The sequence below is a fragment of the Engystomops pustulosus genome, chromosome 10 (assembly GCF_040894005.1).
Source record: "Engystomops pustulosus chromosome 10, aEngPut4.maternal, whole genome shotgun sequence".
Lineage (NCBI taxonomy): Eukaryota > Metazoa > Chordata > Amphibia > Anura > Leptodactylidae > Engystomops > Engystomops pustulosus.
Window position 1 is genome coordinate 85,095,310 of NC_092420.1, and position 17,865 is coordinate 85,113,174.

Sequence of the window (17,865 nt, forward strand, 5' to 3'; positions counted from 1 at the left end):
AACAAGAAAGACCAAGAGACATGAGATCCTTAACCAAAAAAGGAATATGGAGAACATTCTGGAGTCTCACTCTGAAAACTCCACTGATGAAGATCTTCAGAGGGACATTCTTATCGCCATGATGAAAATTGGAGAACTGGTCCCTGCTACAAGGAGGAGAAACAAAGACACACTCCTCAAAAGGTGGAGAAACATCATCAGCACAGAGTTAGAGATGGAAGAACCTCTCCAAAAAAGACCAAGACATGTCTCTTCCTCCAGATCTGAAGGTCACCAGACATCAAACCTAAAAAGAGAGGCAGCCCAAAAGAGAATCAGGAACAACAGAGACTGGGTTGTCCAATGTAGGAGATGTCTCATCTATCTATCTATCATATCGGTAAATGATACCGAAACTCTAGGAAGGTCCCGAACATTATCCATAAATATTTCTTGTACAGACCAAAGAAGCGTCACGCAGGCGAAATTCATTGCTGTTACAGATCCTCTTACTGATACATTTGGCAGAGATCCCAGCAGTTGAGTCTTATGATGATATCCTAGTAGTACTGTGTGATAAGTTATTTTATTATTTATTAAGTTACATCTCCTTCCATCGTTTACTATGCAAACATTAGGTCCTTCCCTCCCCTGATTATTCCCCCATCATCCTCCTCCTCTTTGTGCCCTGTGAACTTGTCTGATCAGAGCAGGATCTCTCTCCTGTCATCCAGTCCCAAGTAGCGGCGCTCAGGCTGGATTCCATCATGTCACCTGTATTTGGACTGGGTGTCTCTGATCTGTGGTCCTGGGTGCTCCTGCTTGGCCTTATCTATGTTATGGTAAAAGTTTATAATCTCTACCTGACATGGAGGGAACTGGATAAAGCCCTGAGGCCCTTTGAAGGTCCTAAGCGTCACTGGCTGTATGGCAATGCCCATGAGGTAAGAGATGTGTTAGGGACGGCGTTCAGCGTGGTTAGAAATGCAAAGTTAGAGTTGTCTTCAAATTTGCATTTTGTTTGTATCTATACAATAAACTATTTAATGGTAATGTTACTGTAAAGCGTAATAATTCTAACATCTGATATTCTAACAATTTATCAAATGTATTCAACTGTCTAGGTTTGGCGTAAGGGCTCTGCAAACGGGCATCTGGGGCTAAAGGAGACAATACATCCTCTGCCCACAAAAGCTCACATTCAGGGGGCCCCTTTGGGACAGGGGGCCCTGGGCAAATGCCCAGTTTGCCGCTCCCTGATGCTGGCCATGGGTACAGTTATATGTTGCAAAGCAGAACCTCCTGTTTAAAAAAATGCAGTCTCTTCACACCTATCAGTATGGGTATGATACATTGTGTGGAGAACCCACATACTTATAATATAACCTGATACATTTCTATTAGATGGGGCAGAGAGGGCACTGTTCTATAGCTTGGCTCATTCAGGGGAGAGTTTAGATTCACCCCTGTATCCAGGCCATGTTATATAGACACAACACTACATCATATCTTAGTCATGGGCAGGGCTGGATTAAGGGTGGTGGGGGCTCCTGGGCGCAAACTGATGGGGGCCCTTCCAACAATGTTTTTGGAAGTATACAGCCTGCCAGCCCCCTGTAGTATGTAGCCTGCTAGCTCCCTGAAGTATGTAGCCTGCTAGCGCCCTGTAATATGTAGCCTGCCAGCCCCCTGTAGTATGGTGCCTGCCAACTGGTGGGGGCCCCTAAAAAGTGAAAGTGGTGGGGGCCCCGGGGCTTAAGCCCCATGAGCCCCTCCTTTAATCCAGCCCTGGCCATGGGTAATACCCCATAGTGAGACACACAGAAAGCCTATTATATAGTAGCATAACCTTCTATGGAGTCAGGACTCACTGCTTGTCTCTTTATTCCTACCACAGTTCCTGGAAGAAAGAAGTGATTTAGACATCATGGTTCGCCATGCTGAGCAATATCCATACTCCTATCCAATATGGCTGGGGAATTTCTTTGCAGGACTTGCAGTATGTCACCCTGAATATGCCAAGGCCGTCCTGTCCAGACAAGGTGAGAGCCCTGAATGATGATGATGACTTGCTGGATATCTATGGAGTGTGCTGATCGGTCACTTATATGGACTACATGCTGTGTATATGGAAACTGAGGAAAATCAGGCTAAATAAAAAATTTTGTATGTTCTAGAGCACTTGGTTTGGCAGCGTCCAAAAACTTATATCACAAACTGATCGTTGTGTAGTGACAACCGATAGAACCATTTGGTCAAGTATCAAATATAACCTTTATTCATACTTTTTATTAACATAATTCATAAGTGAGAATATACACAGTTAGTGATTAAAAATTACACAGGTGAAGTGATGGGTTAAGTTCAATATCCACAGAGTACTGATTGGAGAGGAGAAAAGTGAAAGGAAACCTACCACCACGGATCTACCTATTAAGGTGGATCCGGTGGCAGCTTCACCTAATCTATAGTAGGATAGTCCTTGTTAGGGCTAATCCTTTAGTCCCCCTTCTCTTATATATAATTTTTAATTGCCCTAATATGCAAATTTACTAAAGAGGCTACCGGGGCGTGGGGTAGCCGGAGCTCCACGCCACAACAGCCTCTTGCAATCCACTTACCAATTCAGGCCGCAAAGCCGGGATCTGCATCCTAGCCAAGACCTTGTGGATGAGTGCGCGCAGCTCCTCATATCTGCACGCTGAAGATGGATTGGTAGGTGGATAGCAAGAGGCTACTGGGGCGTGGAGTAGCCGCGCCGTGTAGCCTCAGGTCTAGCTACTCCACTTCCCAGTAGCCTCTTTAGTATACAGGCAGTCCCCGTGTTACATACAAGATAGGTTCCTTGGGTTTGCACTTAAGTTGAATTTGTATGTAAGTCGGAACTGTATATTTTATAATTGTAGCTCCATCAAAAAAAAAAAACATTTTTTATCCCAATGACAATTGGATTTTCAATTTTTTTTTCTGTAATGGGAACAAGGATTATCATTAAAGCTTCATTACAGACACCATGATTAGAGACCTGATCATTGCAGTTTGGGACTAAATCAAAACATTCAGAGACTTCACCAGAGGTCACATCTGTCAGAGAGGTCTGTCTGTAACTAGGGTTTACAACGAAAAGCAGAAGAAAATTTAGGCTCGCTCACCACCAGGTGCTCAATCCAAAGAGGGTCTCCACTCTTGTAGCAGGAAATAAGAGGAAAAAGGAGTAGATCGGCACTCACTGGGTCCGTTTAAAATTCTTCAGTAATTTTATTGATCCGAGATGAGGACAATACACATAACGGCAGGTACAAAGATAAGGTGCTGTACACAGGTTACATCTTACGCGTTAGATGTAACCTGTGTACAGCACCTTATCTTTGTACCTGCCGTTATGTGTATTGTCCTCATCTCGGATCAATAAAATTACTGAAGAATTTTAAACGGACCCAGTGAGTGCCGATCTACTCCTTTTTCCTCTTATTTGTAACTAGGGGTTGTCTATAAGTCGGGTGTCCTTAAGTAGGGGACCGCCTGTATTTGCATTTTAAGGCAATTAAAAATGATAAAATATATGGGGGACTAAAGGATTAGCCATAACAAGGGCTATACTACTATAGATTAGATGAACCTGCCACCGGATCCACCTTAATAGGTAGATCCGTGGTGGTAGGTTTTCTTGAGGTATGAGAAGGAGTAAAAATGGGATTTTCATTGGGGGTTATATGGGGAAAGTGATTGAACATGAGAACCACCAGACACTTATATTCTTCCTAATTACTGATGTTTTCACTTGTCTATTAAATATTATACACGATTCTGAAGTGCTTTTTCTCCATTCTCATTAGAAATGATCATTTATTCTGAGTAATGTACATGATCGCGTGCGCCAGCACCGTCACTGCAGTTCTACTGCACTTACTTAGTAAGATTTTTATATCACCCATTTACCTCGAAAAGCTAGATTAAAAATCAACACTGAAAGACAGAACTCCTTCCACCCCGACATATTTCGCCAATTGTGCCGTCCTTGGGGAGTATCAGGGCCGTAAACCGATGAGCACTGTTGAGAACTACTTCATTGTGTTGATCAGTGGGGGTCCTAAAGATCAGTCATTGATAGACCATCAAAATGATAGTCCAATTATTCCTTCACCTACTCAAAGAAAATATCGGGATAGCGTCTTCTACTAAAATACTCACATTGGCCAAGCATAAGGGGGCGTGCATGATACGAGGATATCTAACTTCCTGTGTCATGCTCCTCCCCCTCAGTATGTTGATACAATGTATCAGTTCCGCCCTGAGTGTTCCATTCTGCTTTCCTCTGAAAGTTTGAATATCTTCTTCTTTTTCTACAGACCCAAAGGATGCTTTTTCTCATTACTTTATTACTCCATGGATCGGTATGTAACTCCGCACGAATACCTATAATCGCTGTGTATATAGACAATGGCTAAATTCAAAACACGTTTTATGTTTATGTACCACCTCTTCTCCAAAAATGACATCTTTACCATTTGTGACACATAGGGAAGGGGCTCCTGGTGTTATCCGGAGAAAAGTGGTTTCGTCACCGCCGGATGCTGACCCCGGGATTCCGTTATGATGTCCTGACGCCGTATGTCAGACTGATGTCCGACTGTGTCACCATCATGCTGGTAATTCTACATAATACAATAATATAATGGAGAATTTTCAGTAGAAATAGGCCACATCTTGTCTCTAGCAATTACAGGTGTGTAGCACCCCATTATCCAAAAAATAAAGAACTGTATTTGGAAATATTTTGCTGGGTCTTTCTCACGGACTATCATTGTTTTAGGACAAATGGGAACGTCTTATCCCAGACAAGCGCTCAGTGGAGATTTTCCATCATGTCAGCCTCATGACCCTGGACACCATCATGAAATGCGGCTACAGCTGTCAGAGCAGCTGCCAGCTGGACAGGTGTGTTAAAAAAAAACAATTTAACCAAAAAATAAAAATTAATAAACTGTAAAAAAAAGTCACATATTTTCGGAACACAAGTAAACATTCAGTAATGTAAATTAATATAGGAAGTAGAGAAGAAGAAAGTTGATTTCTTCCAAGTGCATTAATGTTCAGCTGCAGTACCACACACAACCACAATTTTTGTGACTAACGAGCTTGAATCACGTCGGTATTCAACTATTTATGCCTTATGGATTTTAACTGCTCCTAATAAAGAATTTAATCTTTTACTTGAAGACTTGGGGAGCCTCATGGGTCATGTGTTACCCATTTGTATTGTTGCTGTAGTCGGCTGGGGATTTTTCTCTTATTTGTGCTCTAGGTCGGGTTCGGCGCTGTGATTTTCTAAACCTAGACAAAGTATTAAACACTTCTATGCAGAATAGCTGTTAAATTTGTGCTGGTGGTCCCATGATCCCTAGAACAGGGGCCACAAATACAGATGGGTTTGTATACATGTATCCTGCTCCTTCATGTGATATCAATGGGACTAGACTATGGGACTTGGATCAGCTTCTGTATCTTCATCAGTCCATTATTTGGCGGTTGCTATTGAGTCTCTTCCAGAATGTGGACAGACTACACCCATTCTAGTGATTTAAAGGGGTACCAGAAAATGAGCCCATCTTTAACAAAAGGAATCCAAAGGATGACATTCCATCACTTTTTGATCTGTCCCAACAGTGAAAGCGCCTACATCAAAGCTGTCTACGAGCTGTTACATCTAGTGGACTACAGGTTCTACTTCATCCCATATCATAATGATCTGATTTTTCACCTGAGTCCCCATGGTTTCCGATTCCGTAGAGCCTTGAAGATTGTACATGAGCACACGGGTGAGTCTAATCTCTAGGATCTACATTTAAGCAAAATTCGCCAACTTTAGATTCTCAGACACATCTAGTGTAGGTTTATCCTCCCAAGAACAAAAGGTTGAAATCCAATTACCCAAATCTGCTTTGCCCCAAAAAAGTCAGAGGGATATTAAATGATTGGCTAGCACTAGAGATGAGCGAACATGCTCGTCCGAGCTTGATGCTCGGTCGAGCATTAGGGTACTCGAAACTGCTCGTTGCTCGGACGAATACTTCGCCCGCTCGAGAAAATGGCAGCTCCCGCCGTTTTGCTTTTTGGCGGCCAGAAACAGAGCCAATCACAAGCCAGGAGACTCTGCACTCCACCCAGCATGACGTGGTACCCTTACACGTCGATAGCAGTGGTTGGCTGGCCAGATCAGGTGACCCTGGGATAGACTAGCCGCTGGCCGCGCTGCTCGGATCATTCTGTCTCTGGATGCCGCTAGGGAGAGAGCTGCTGCTGGTCAGGGAAAGCGTTAGGGTGTTCTATTAGCTTACTGTTAGGCAGGAGTGATTCTCAAAGAACCCAACAGCCCTTCTTAGGGCTACAATAACGTTCTACTTTTTTTATTTTAATTTGCATCTTTTACCATTTTGTGAGGAATTAGCAGGGGGACTTGCTACCGTTGTGTTTAGCTCTTAGTGGCACACATATCCATAGCAAAGACCGAAGTGGGAAAATTCAGTAGGGGTTGGATTTCTATTAGGCAATAACTCAGTGTCATCTCATCTGGCATAGTAGTGTGCTTCCTTTGATACTTGGCTAGAAAATAGCCATAGGAGAATACAAACAGCTTCTTGAAGCCTACAGTAGCGCTCTATATATTTGATTTCTGGTTGATCTGCTGGTGGCTTTAGTTTCTGCAGTGCATGTACTTGCCAATTCTGAGCAATTTGTAGTGAGACTTGCGACCGCTGTGTTCTGCGCTTAGTGGCGCACATATCCATAGCAAAGGCTGAAGTGGGAAAATTCAGTAGGGGTTGGATTTCTATTAGGCACTAACTCAGTGTCATCTCATCTGGCATAGTAGTGTGCTTCCTTTGATACTTGGCTAGAAAATAGCCATAGGAGAATACAAATAGCTTCTTGAAGCCTACAGTAGCGTTCTATATATTTGATTTCTGGTTGATCTGCTGGTGGCTGTAGTTTCTGCAGTGCATGTACTTGCCAATTCTGAGCAATTTGTAGTGAGACTTGCGACCGCTGTGTTCTGCGCTTAGTGGCGCACATATCCATAGCAAAGGCTGAAGTGGGAAAATTCAGTAGGGGTTGGATTTCTATTAGGCACTAACTCAGTGTCATCTCATCTGGCATAGTAGTGTGCTTCCTTTGATACTTGGCTAGAAAATAGCCATAGCAATAGGATAGGATTGTTTGGTTCTAAAAACTCAAAAAAAAACAAAAAACACAAAAAAAAACAAAAAACACAAAAAAACACAAAAAAAAACAAAAAAAAGTAAAAAAAAAAAAAAAGTTATAACTCTCATTTTAAAAATGTTTAACCCCAGGGCTAGGGGTAGAGGACGAGGGCGGGGACGTGGGCGTCCAACTACTGCAGGGGTCAGAGGCCGTGGTCCTGGGCGGGGTGAGACACCACCTGCTGATGAGGGAGCAGGGGACCGCCGCAGAGCTACACTCCCTAGGTTCATGTCTGAAGTTACTGGGACTCGTGGTAGAGCACTGTTGAGGCCAGAACAGTGCGAACAGGTGATGTCGTGGATTGCTGACAATGCTTCGAGCAATTTGTCCACCACCAGTCAGTCTTCCACGCAGTCCACCCATGTCACCGAAATCCCCACTCCTCCAGCTCCTGCACCTCAGCCTCCTCCCCCCCAGTCTGCCCCCTCCCAGGAAAATTTGCCATTTGAACCGGCATACTCTGAGGAACTGTTTTCTGGACCCTTCCCACAGTCACAAACCACTTGTCCGGTTGCTGCTGAGCAATTTTCCGATGCCCAGGTTTTCCACCAGTCACAGTCTGTGGGTGATGATGACCTTCTTGACGTAGTGGAAGTGTGTAAAGAGGTGTCCGACGATGAGGAGACACGGTTGTCAGACAGTGGGGAAGTTGTTGTCAGGGCAGGAAGTCCGAGGGGGGAGCAGACTGAGGGATCGGAGGATGATGAGGTGACAGACCCAAGCTGGGTTGAGAGGCCGGGTGAACACAGCGCTTCTGAGACGGAGGAGAGTCCTCGACCTGAACAGGTTGGAAGAGGCAGTGGTGGGGCCAGACGGAGAGGCAGGGCCAGAGCTGGTGCATCAGCGCCACTGTCAACTAGTGAAGCTCCCGTGGTGAGGGCTCTTGCGGCGAGGGCTAGATCTTCAGAAGTGTGGAGGTTCTTTAAGGAAACACCGGATGACCGACGGACTGTGGTGTGCAACATTTGCCAAACCAGGCTCAGCAGGGGTTCCACCACTACTAGCTTAACTACCACCAGTATGCGCAGGCATATGAATGCTAAGCACCCCACTCAGTGGCAACAAGCCCGTTCACCTCTGGCCGTGCACACCACTGCTCCTTCCCCTGTGTCAGCTGCTAGTCAGCCCCCTGCCCAGGACCCTGCCACAAAAACCCCATCGTCGCCTCCACGATCCTCCACAGCATCCACCAGCGTTCAGCTCTCCATACCCCAGACGCTGGAGCGGAAACGCAAATATAGTGCAACCCACCCGCACGCCCAAGCCCTTAATGTGCACATCTCCAGATTGCTTAGCCTGGAGATGCTGCCCTATAGGCTAGTAGAGACCGAGGCCTTTCGCAACCTCATGGCGGCGGCCGCCCCTCGGTATTCGGTCCCCAGCCGCCACTACTTTTCCCGATGTGCCGTCCCAGCCCTGCACCAGCACGTGTCAGACAACATCATCCGTGCCCTGACCAACGCCGTTTCTGACAAGGTCCACCTGACCACGGACACGTGGACGAGTGCTGCCGGGCAGGGCCACTATATATCGCTGACGGCACATTGGGTTAACTTGGTGGAGGCTGGGACCGAGTCTGACCCTGGGGCTGCTCATATACTGCCGACGCCGAGGATTGCGGGGCCTACCTCGGTCCAGGTGTTTCAGGCCTACTATGCCTCCTCCTCCTCCCACCCCTCCTCCACCTCCTCCTCCGAACTACCATCCGTGGGCACGGCGCCATCAGTCGGTAGCTCTAGGCACAGCAGCAGTGCCGTCGCTAAGCGACAGCAGGCGGTGCTCAAACTGCTGAGCCTAGGCGACAAAAGGCACACCGCCCAAGAGCTATTACAGGGCATCACGGCGCAGACTGATCTGTGGCTGGCACCGCTGAACCTCAAGCCGGGAATGGTTGTGTGTGACAACGGCCGTAACCTGGTGGCGGCTCTGCAACTCGGCAGACTGACACATGTGCCATGCCTGGCCCATGTGTTAAATCTGATAGTGCAGCGTTTCCTCAAGACATACCCCAATCTGTCTGATTTGCTCACGAAGGTGCGCCGCATCTGTGCGCATTTCAGGAAGTCCAGCCCAGATGCTGCCACTCTCAGGGCAGCGCAGCGCCGCCTCCAACTGCCCGCTCACCGACTGTTGTGCGACGTGCCCACGAGGTGGAATTCAACACTGACCATGTTATCCAGAGTTTACCAGCAGCGCAGAGCGATTGTAGACTGCCAGATGTCAACTTCCACCAGAACTGGTAGTCAGGTCAGTCAGCTTCCTCAAGTCTACAATGAGGAGTGGACGTGGATGTCTGATATCTGTCAGGTGCTGAGTAACTTTGAGGAGTCAACACAGATGGTCAGTGGCGATGCCGCCATCATCAGCCTCACCATCCCGCTGCTTGGCCTGTTGAAAAACTCTCTGGTCAGCATGAAGTCGGAAGCTTTGCGCTCGTCACAAGAGACGGGGGAAGAATATTCCCTTGTTGATAGCCAAAGCACCCTGAGGTCTGTTTCTCAGCGCATATCGGAGGAGGTGGAGGTGGAGGAGGATGAGGAGGAAGAGGAGGAGAATGTTGGCGAGACACAAGAGGGGACCATTGTTGAGTCCTTCACTGTTCAGCGTGTATGGGCAGAAGAAGAGGAGTTGGAGGAGTTGGAGGAGGAGGAAATGGACAGTCAGGCCAGTGAGGGGAGTGAATTCTTACGCGTTGGTACTCTGGCGCATATGGCAGATTTCATGCTAGGCTGCCTATCCCGTGACCCTCGCGTTCAAAGAATTTATTCCAGCACCGATTACTGGGTGTTCACTCTCCTGGACCCACGGTACAAGCAAAATCTTTCCACTCTCATCCCTGCAGAGGAAAGGAGTGTGAGAATGCATGAATACCAGCAGGCCCTGGTGCACAAGCTGAAACAGTATTTCCCTTCTGACAGCGCTAGCGGCAGAGTGCGTAGTTCTGCGGGACAAGTAGCGAGGGAGAGTAGGCGAGCAGGCAGCTTGTCCAGCACTGGCAAGGGTACGCTTTACAAGGCTTTTGCCAGCTTTATGTCACCCCAGCAAGACACTGTCACCTGTCCCCAGTCTCGGCAGAGTAGGGCTGATCTTTACAGAAAGATGGTGAGGGAGTACGTAGCTGACCATACCATCGTCCTAAATGATCACACAGCTCCCTACAACTACTGGGTTTCAAAGCTGGACATGTGGCACGAACTGGCGCTGTACGCCTTGGAGGTTCTTGCCTGCCCTGCCGCTAGCGTCTTGTCCGAGCGGGTTTTCAGTGCAGCTGGTGGCATCATCACCGATAAGCGTACACGCCTGTCGACTGACAGCGCTGACAGGCTGACGCTTATTAAAATGAATAAAGGCTGGATTTCTCAGAATTTCCAATCTCCACCAGGTGAAGGAAGCTCAACCTGAATAATTGATCCACTCCTCCTCCTCCTCCTCATTTTCCTCCTTCTCCTCCTCTTTGTACAGTAAAGCAGAGGAAAATGGCTATTTTTTGACAGGGCCCACTGGCTCTTGCTATAGTACTTCATGCATTTAATTTTTCTGGAGGGCCACCTACCCGGTCCTCTGTTTGAAACAATTTTTGTGAGTGCCACATACAGGCACTCAATCTATTCCATTTTTCTGGAGGGCCACCTACCCGGTCCTCTGGTTTGAACAATTTTTGGGACTGCCACATACAGGCACTCAATCTATTCCATTTTACTGGAGGGCCACCTACCTGCTCCTCTGGTTTGAAGAATTTTTGGGACTGCCACATACAGGCACTCAATCTATTCCATTTTACTGGAGGGCCACCTACCCGGTCCTCTGGTTTGAACAATTTTTGGGACGGCCACATACAGGCACTCAATCTATTCCATTTTACTGGAGGGCCACCTACCTGCTCCTCTGGTTTGAAACATTTTTGGGACTGCCACATACAGGCACTCAATCTATTCCATTTTACTGCAGGGCCACCTACCTGCTCCTCTGGTTTGAACAATTTTTGGGACTGCCACATACAGGCACTCAATCTATTCCATTTTACTGGAGGGCCACCTACCTGCTCCTCTGGTTTGAACAATTTTTGGGACTGCCACATACAGGCACTCAATCTATTCCATTTTACTGGAGGGCCACCTACCTGCTCCTCTGGTTTGAAGAATTTTTGGGACTGCCACATACAGGCACTCAATCTATCCCATTTTACTGGAGGGCCACCTACCTGCTCCTCTGGTTTGAAAAATGTTTGGGACTGCCACATACAGGCACTATCCAAATTAAATTGTCTCCATAGCAGCCTCCACACGTTGTCTCCATTGCTACCTCCAAAAGTCGTCCATATAGCTGCCTCCATACATCGTCCCTTTATCAAACGAGGTGTGTCAGGCAGAAATTTGGGTTGTTTTCATGGATTCCACATCAAAGTTGTTAACTTTGTCGCCACCCTGCTGTGTTATCCACAAAATATACTGGCAAACTTTTACCATTTAGGGATATTATTTCAGCGCTTCTTGCGCATCTGTTTACATTCCCCTCACCCGGCATATCCTAAACTTATAAGAACGCTACTACACTTGATCTTATACAAAAGTGCTGTTTGGGGAGTAGCCTAGAGACAGGGGCTTGGATTGGCGAAAGCTCGCCTGGCAGCGGAGCGCCAGCTCCATGCCAAGATCCAACTAACATAGTTTTAACTGCAGCACCTTTAATCTACTACTAGTTCACTGCCTCCATACATGGTCCCCTTATCAAACGAGCTGTGTCAGGCAGAATTTTGGGTTGTTTTCATGGCTTCCATGTTAACTTTGTCGCCACCCTGCTGTGTAATCCACAAAATATACTGGCAAACTTTTATCATGTACCGATATTATTTGAGCACTTCTTGCTCACCTCCTTTGGTTCCTCTCTGCCACCCATTGGTTTGAAGCCTGAGTCCATTTAGGGTATGTCGCCATGACACTCTCTAGCCTGCTGCCGCTGCCTCTGCATGCCGTCCCCTATAGTGTCAGGGTCAATTATTGCATGTTTTAGATGCTATCTAGCTTCATTCTGTCACTCTGTCATGGCCATGCTGTTGCCCATAATTTTGGCATAATGGTGCGATTAAGCAGCCTCAGAGGCATCCATGCATGCTGCCCCTGCTGTTTCCTGTCCATTTCCGTGGTGTTTCCATCCTTTTCTGAGGTTCCCAGGTGTTTGGCCAAGCTTCCCTGTGCAGAGCCTTGGTCCCCTTGAAAAATGCTCGAGTCTCCCATTGACTTCAATGGGGTTCGTTATTCGAGACGAGCACTCGAGCATCGGGAAAAGTTCGTCTCGAATAACGAGTACCCGAGCATTTTAGTGTTCGCTCATCTCTAGCTAGCACCCATAAATTAGCTGATATTAATCTAATCGCCAACGTAACTGGGACATCATCTCTATTTTTCATCTACTCTACATGTAGATAAAGTCATTCAAGAGAGGAAACAATCCCTCAAGGGTGAGACAGAACTGAAGAAGATCCAGAAGAAGAGGCACCTGGACTTCCTTGATATTCTCCTCTGTGCTAAGGTAGATAAAACCGCTTAGTTGAGGGTCTTCCAAGTCACAAGTTATTCTAGGTTCTAGGGATTAGGTGTTGATCCTGGGAATTATTTTCACTGCCATATATGAAGTTTGGAAGGATTTTTTCCTGCATTGGGCCTACTGGCATTATTTCTATAGTGTTGGTTACCTTGTTAGTAGTTTCTGTTGATCCAGGGAGTTATTCTGACCACCATATTAGGGGTCGGGAAGGAAATGTATCCCTGTTCTGGGCCAATTGGTATCAGCCTTGCAGGGTTTTTTGCCTTCTTCTGGATCAACACAATATAATGTATAGGTTGGACTTTAGGAAATAGGTTGAATAGAACTCATATGTGTCTGATTCTGCACTACTGGGATAAGTGTGGTATACATAGATATGGAGTCTTTCCTATTAATAGGATCACATGGTCACAATTTTGGCTGTCTCATAGTCCGGGCATGTAGGACTACAGCAACACTGGCATCTATACCAGGGAGTATGACTCCAGTAACCGGGGTCGGCTTCAGGTTTCAGGAGACCCCTGGGCGACAGAGCCTCAGTGGACCCCTTTGCAGTGAACTCATGTGGCAGCATTAAAGATTCCAGAATAAAACAGTCTCCTGTTCCCTAAAATATTCCCTAGGATCCCTGGGCCCTGGCACTTGCCCGGGTATACCCAGTGCTTGCGCCGGCCCTGCCTCTAACCTTCTCCACCATGTGAGTCGTGTGTTTATTAATGGCCGTCTCACTTGGTCAGGGTCTGCCTGAAGAAGACCTCCGGGCCGAGATGGACACCTTCATGTTTGAGGGACACAGTGCAACGGCCAGTGGCATCTCCTGGATATTATACTGCCTGGCTAAGTACCCCGAGCACCAGGAGAAATGCCGGGAGGAGATAAGAGATGTCCTGGGGGAGAGGACTACAGTAGAGTGGTGAGAGGATCTTGTTTATTGTATTAGTGCTATACTTTATATTCTGTTACCTATATTACAATTAAATTGCCAACAAAACATTCATAAAGGATCATTTAAAGGAAATCTGCCATCAGAATCCATCATGATAAACCAGGGACATTACTCATAGGTCCAGACACCGTGACTGTGGTAATCTTCTTATATGTGTTATCCATCGCCTCCTTCCTTCTAAAATCAACTTTAAATATTATGCTAATGAGCAGGAAGACCTCTGGAGGGAGTTGCCAGAGATCCTCCTTCCTGTAGATTTAGAAACTGTTACACTGTTCTTCTCCCTAAACCCTGCTCCCTAAACCCTGTGTGCTGCTGCCATGAGAATACAGCACAAAGAGGGAGGAAGTGCTGAGGGAGCAGGGGTACGGTGAGATGTAGTGTAGCCCTTGTGGCTCATTAGCATACTTTTAAAAGTTGATCTTAGAAGGAAGGAGGCCATGGATAACAGATATAAGAAGATTTCCACAGTCCCGGTGCCTGGATCTTTGAGTAAGTTCCCCTGGTTCATCAAGTTGGATTTTGATGGTAGATTTCCTTTAACCCTTTCTCCATCTATGATTCTTTCTTCCCTTTGTACATTATACTGCAGCTCTGCTTGTTATGCTCGGCTTCTATAAATAATTTCACTTGTTCGTGTTTCTCTCATAAAATATCAGAATATCAGAATATCAACTATATATAACATAAGACTGGTGGGACCGTGACTGGGCCCGGCTTCCTGTCGTGCCCCAGTGAAGGATAGTCCTGCTTATCCATAGAGGTTATTTGTCTATGAGAAGGTTATGTTTTATATTATATGTGTCAGGGATGACCTAGATAAGCTGCAGTACACCACCATGTGTATTAAGGAGGGTCTACGTCTCTACCCGCCCGTACCAGCCGTGTCCCGCCAGCTCAAAGAACCAATCACATTCCCTGATGGACGGAGCCTTCCTGAAGGTCAGTGAGTTAATCTTGTAAGAGCATTGGAAACATTGTATCTATCTCTTATATATCTGTGTGTGTGCTGACCCTACAATACTGTGTATGGTATATACGAACAATTGTTGTCTCTTTTGTCTACAGGAACCTATATCCTCCTCTGTATATATGCTATAAACAGGTGCCCCACTGTATGGGAAGATCCAGAGGTAACACTAGGAAACTCCATGCAGTCACAAACTTTCCGCGTCCCCCAGTGGCCAATCGGAAATTTGTGAACATGTGTTGATTAATCCAACGTTGCAAAATTGTCATATAAGTTTTACACGTGATGTGGTAAGGATTACATGTCCTGTGTCTTTTCAGGTATTTGATCCCCTGAGGTTCACTACAGAAAATATATACAAAAGACACTCCTATGCCTACGTACCCTTCTCTGCAGGAGGAAGGTAATGCCAAAAAGGAAAAAACACCTTTAAAAAATCATCTAAATGAGGCAGCATAACATAATGGCGCACATTTACTAAGGGTCGTCGGACCGCGATTCCGTCGGGTTTTCCCAAATATTTCCGAATTTCGAATTGCCCCAGGTTTTTGGCGCACGCGATCGGATTGAGGCGCATCGGCGCCGGCTTGCACGCAACAGAAATCGGGAGGTGTGGCCGTCGGACAACCCGATGGATTTGGACAAACCGCGGAATTTAAAAAACGAAATGTGTCGCAAGATGAAGCACTCACATGCACCGGGAAGAAGAAGGTGAACTCCGGCGGACCTCAGCGCAGAAGCAACACATGCAGGAAATTAGACGCACAACCTTAGTGAATGGCGCCGGACCTGAATCCTCATCGGACAACGCACCGCGGGATCGCGACAGGACCAGGTAAGTAAATGTGGCCCAATGTCTGCCCCATACTTTTTTATAATTTGCTGATTTAATATAAAAAGGAGATGGAAGAGGTTGACTCCAGGATCTGACTACACAGAGTTTGTTTGTTGTCTGTTACCATGGAGATGCACAGATCTGTTTTCCATGGAAACTGAACAAGAGAAAATTTGCTTCAAACTCTGTAATTTGATCTGACCCATAACTAAGGCTGCATTCACACGGCCGTATGGGGGGCGTATATACGGCCGACGTATATACGGCATATATACGTCCCACATAGACGGCAATGGGCAAAGGGCGCTGTATGGGAGCGGTACGGTTCAGCACAAGTGAGGCACCGTACCGCTCCATACCCCGTGAAAAGATAAGACATACGGCGCCGTGCCCCCTGTTTCTCTATGGAGAAGGGCGGGGGTGAGCATAAGTGAATGTAGCCTAAGACCGTAGTTACAAATGTCAGACTGACTGACCACAGTACGGAGGATTCTACCCATGCTCTAACCCAGTGCAAGATCCCAAAGGTCACACTGAAGACAACCCATATTGTAGCCTACAAGGGTCTGTTTCCTAAGTAGTATTAGAAGGTGTGCCCCCAGAATAATTTATCTTCTGGACCGAGGAACCCCAGTCCTAGTGACAGCTAGTAACTGACTTCAGATGGGGTTATCTTCTACTGGACCTTTGGGTCCACTACCATGTCCCAACCTGGTAGGCGTTTGGACTAGAGGGTATAAGGAGGAAAAGACCAGCACGAAAAGACTCAACTGCAGGAGTAGGTACAACCAATTTAGTAAAGGAGTAGTAGAATGCTCACCTTTATGATTGAGATAATAGGCATATAGGTAGTATCTTTTTTTGCGGTAGGAAGTGCAGCTCACAGTGGATTTGGAGTTACGGGAAAGGAGTAGTCCACAGCTTTAGCCCGTTTGGAGATCAGAGATTTTTTGCAAGAAAGGGTTAAACCACTCTACAGGCGCATCTTCCAAGAGTATAAAGGATTTTTATTTTTGTTCATAATACAGGTCTGCAAACAACGCCAACGGCCAATGCCTTCATCAGGTAAAACCAATGTATGTATCTGTTGTTTGCAGACCTGTATTATGAACAAGAATAAAAAATCTTTTATACTCTTGGAAGATGCGCCTGTAGAGTGGTTTAACCCTTTCTTGCAAAAAATCTCTGATGTCCCAACCTGGGCCAACTGGAGGATCCTTTGGTTCTCAGATAGGCCAGTCCAACCCTTATTTATTCTTCGCCTTAATTAATTGTATTCCCTGTATAAATCCCTTACATTTTCCTATTCTCTCTCCCAGGAAATGCATAGGACAGAATTTTGCACTGAATGAAATGAAAGTTGCCGTCGCTTTGACCTTGCAGAGATTTGAGCTCCGTCCGGACCCTGAGAGAGAACCAATAAAACAGTCACTTCTAGTCTTACGCTCCATGAACGGGATTCACCTTAAACTGAAGAGACTGTGATGAGAAAATGTCTATTCTGATACATTTCTTGATTTGATTTCGTAAATTCATTATATTTAATAATTATTATTATTTTAATTTATTGATATTTAAGGATACAACTAGTTTACATGTCTATCTATCCCAAGCTCCGCAGCAAGACCTGTATAAACTTAGTCTACTGGTCGCTCCACAGACAAACAGAATTTTTTCTCCTTCCATTCCCAAATATTTTTATAAGTTTTAGCACCTATTATTCTAATTATTCGCTCTACAACAAGGTGATGCTTAGCTGTGTTCTCCATCCCAGGACCACCCATCTGACAGTATAAGGTCTTTATGCATATTGGCTGCTGAAACTATTAGCAAGGATTGCTCTGGAGAAGTAGAGGCCTCAGAAAATAATATGGAATTTTATCCTTCTGTGATTTTCCAGTTGAACCATTGCAGAGTATTTATAACAAGAGACGCACCGACCCCAACTCTAATTTCGGGTGCATCCTGGACGTATGAACTAACTGACGGACTGCAAATTGATGTCCCTGCCTATTAGCATTGGCTGTGATTGGCTAGGAGTGCCCCCCCCCCCTCTGACCAATCACAGCCATGGCTATTAGGCGGGGGCATCTTTGCCGAATGGGCTGCAAGGCGCACCCTAACCCTGGGACCGACCTTTTCTCTTTAGTACCTTCTTTGAAACTTCTGCTGTTATTATCTGCGTTTTTCATGTCATCATTTCAATAAAATTAAGTTCTAAAAACGACAGTTTTATTCCTTGTTTTAGGATAGCGTGGCTATGCAAATGATTGAAATGCTATCCCATAGAATGATAATGGGGGTCATTTACTAAGGGCCCGATTTGCGTTT

At 46.0% G+C, this 17,865-nt stretch overlaps 1 protein-coding gene across 1 annotated transcript; it reads left to right on the top strand.

Annotated features, from left to right (window-relative positions):
• The first annotated feature begins 680 nt into the window (after positions 1-680).
• LOC140104762 (cytochrome P450 4B1-like) lies at positions 681-17,716 on the top strand. Its single transcript, XM_072128433.1, has 12 exons — positions 681-923; positions 1,877-2,021; positions 4,329-4,373; positions 4,501-4,628; positions 4,793-4,917; positions 5,647-5,798; positions 12,662-12,768; positions 13,521-13,696; positions 14,538-14,671; positions 14,798-14,862; positions 15,020-15,102; positions 16,854-17,716. Exons 1-12 carry the CDS (start codon positions 747-749, stop codon positions 17,017-17,019), a joined length of 1,503 nt encoding a protein of 500 aa, XP_071984534.1. The 5' UTR covers positions 681-746; the 3' UTR covers positions 17,020-17,716.
• Positions 17,717-17,865: the final 149 nt, after the last annotated feature.

Excerpts from the sequence above, each read along its gene's own strand:
- LOC140104762 (XM_072128433.1), top strand. The coding sequence starts at position 747 with ATGTCACCTGTATTTGGACTGGGTGTCTCTGATCTGTGGTCCTGGGTG. Across the intron at positions 2,022-4,328 it reads GGCCGTCCTGTCCAGACAAG|ACCCAAAGGATGCTTTTTCT; the intron begins GTGAGAGCCCTG and ends CTTTTTCTACAG. Across the intron at positions 4,629-4,792 it reads ACTGTGTCACCATCATGCTG|GACAAATGGGAACGTCTTAT; the intron begins GTAATTCTACAT and ends TCATTGTTTTAG.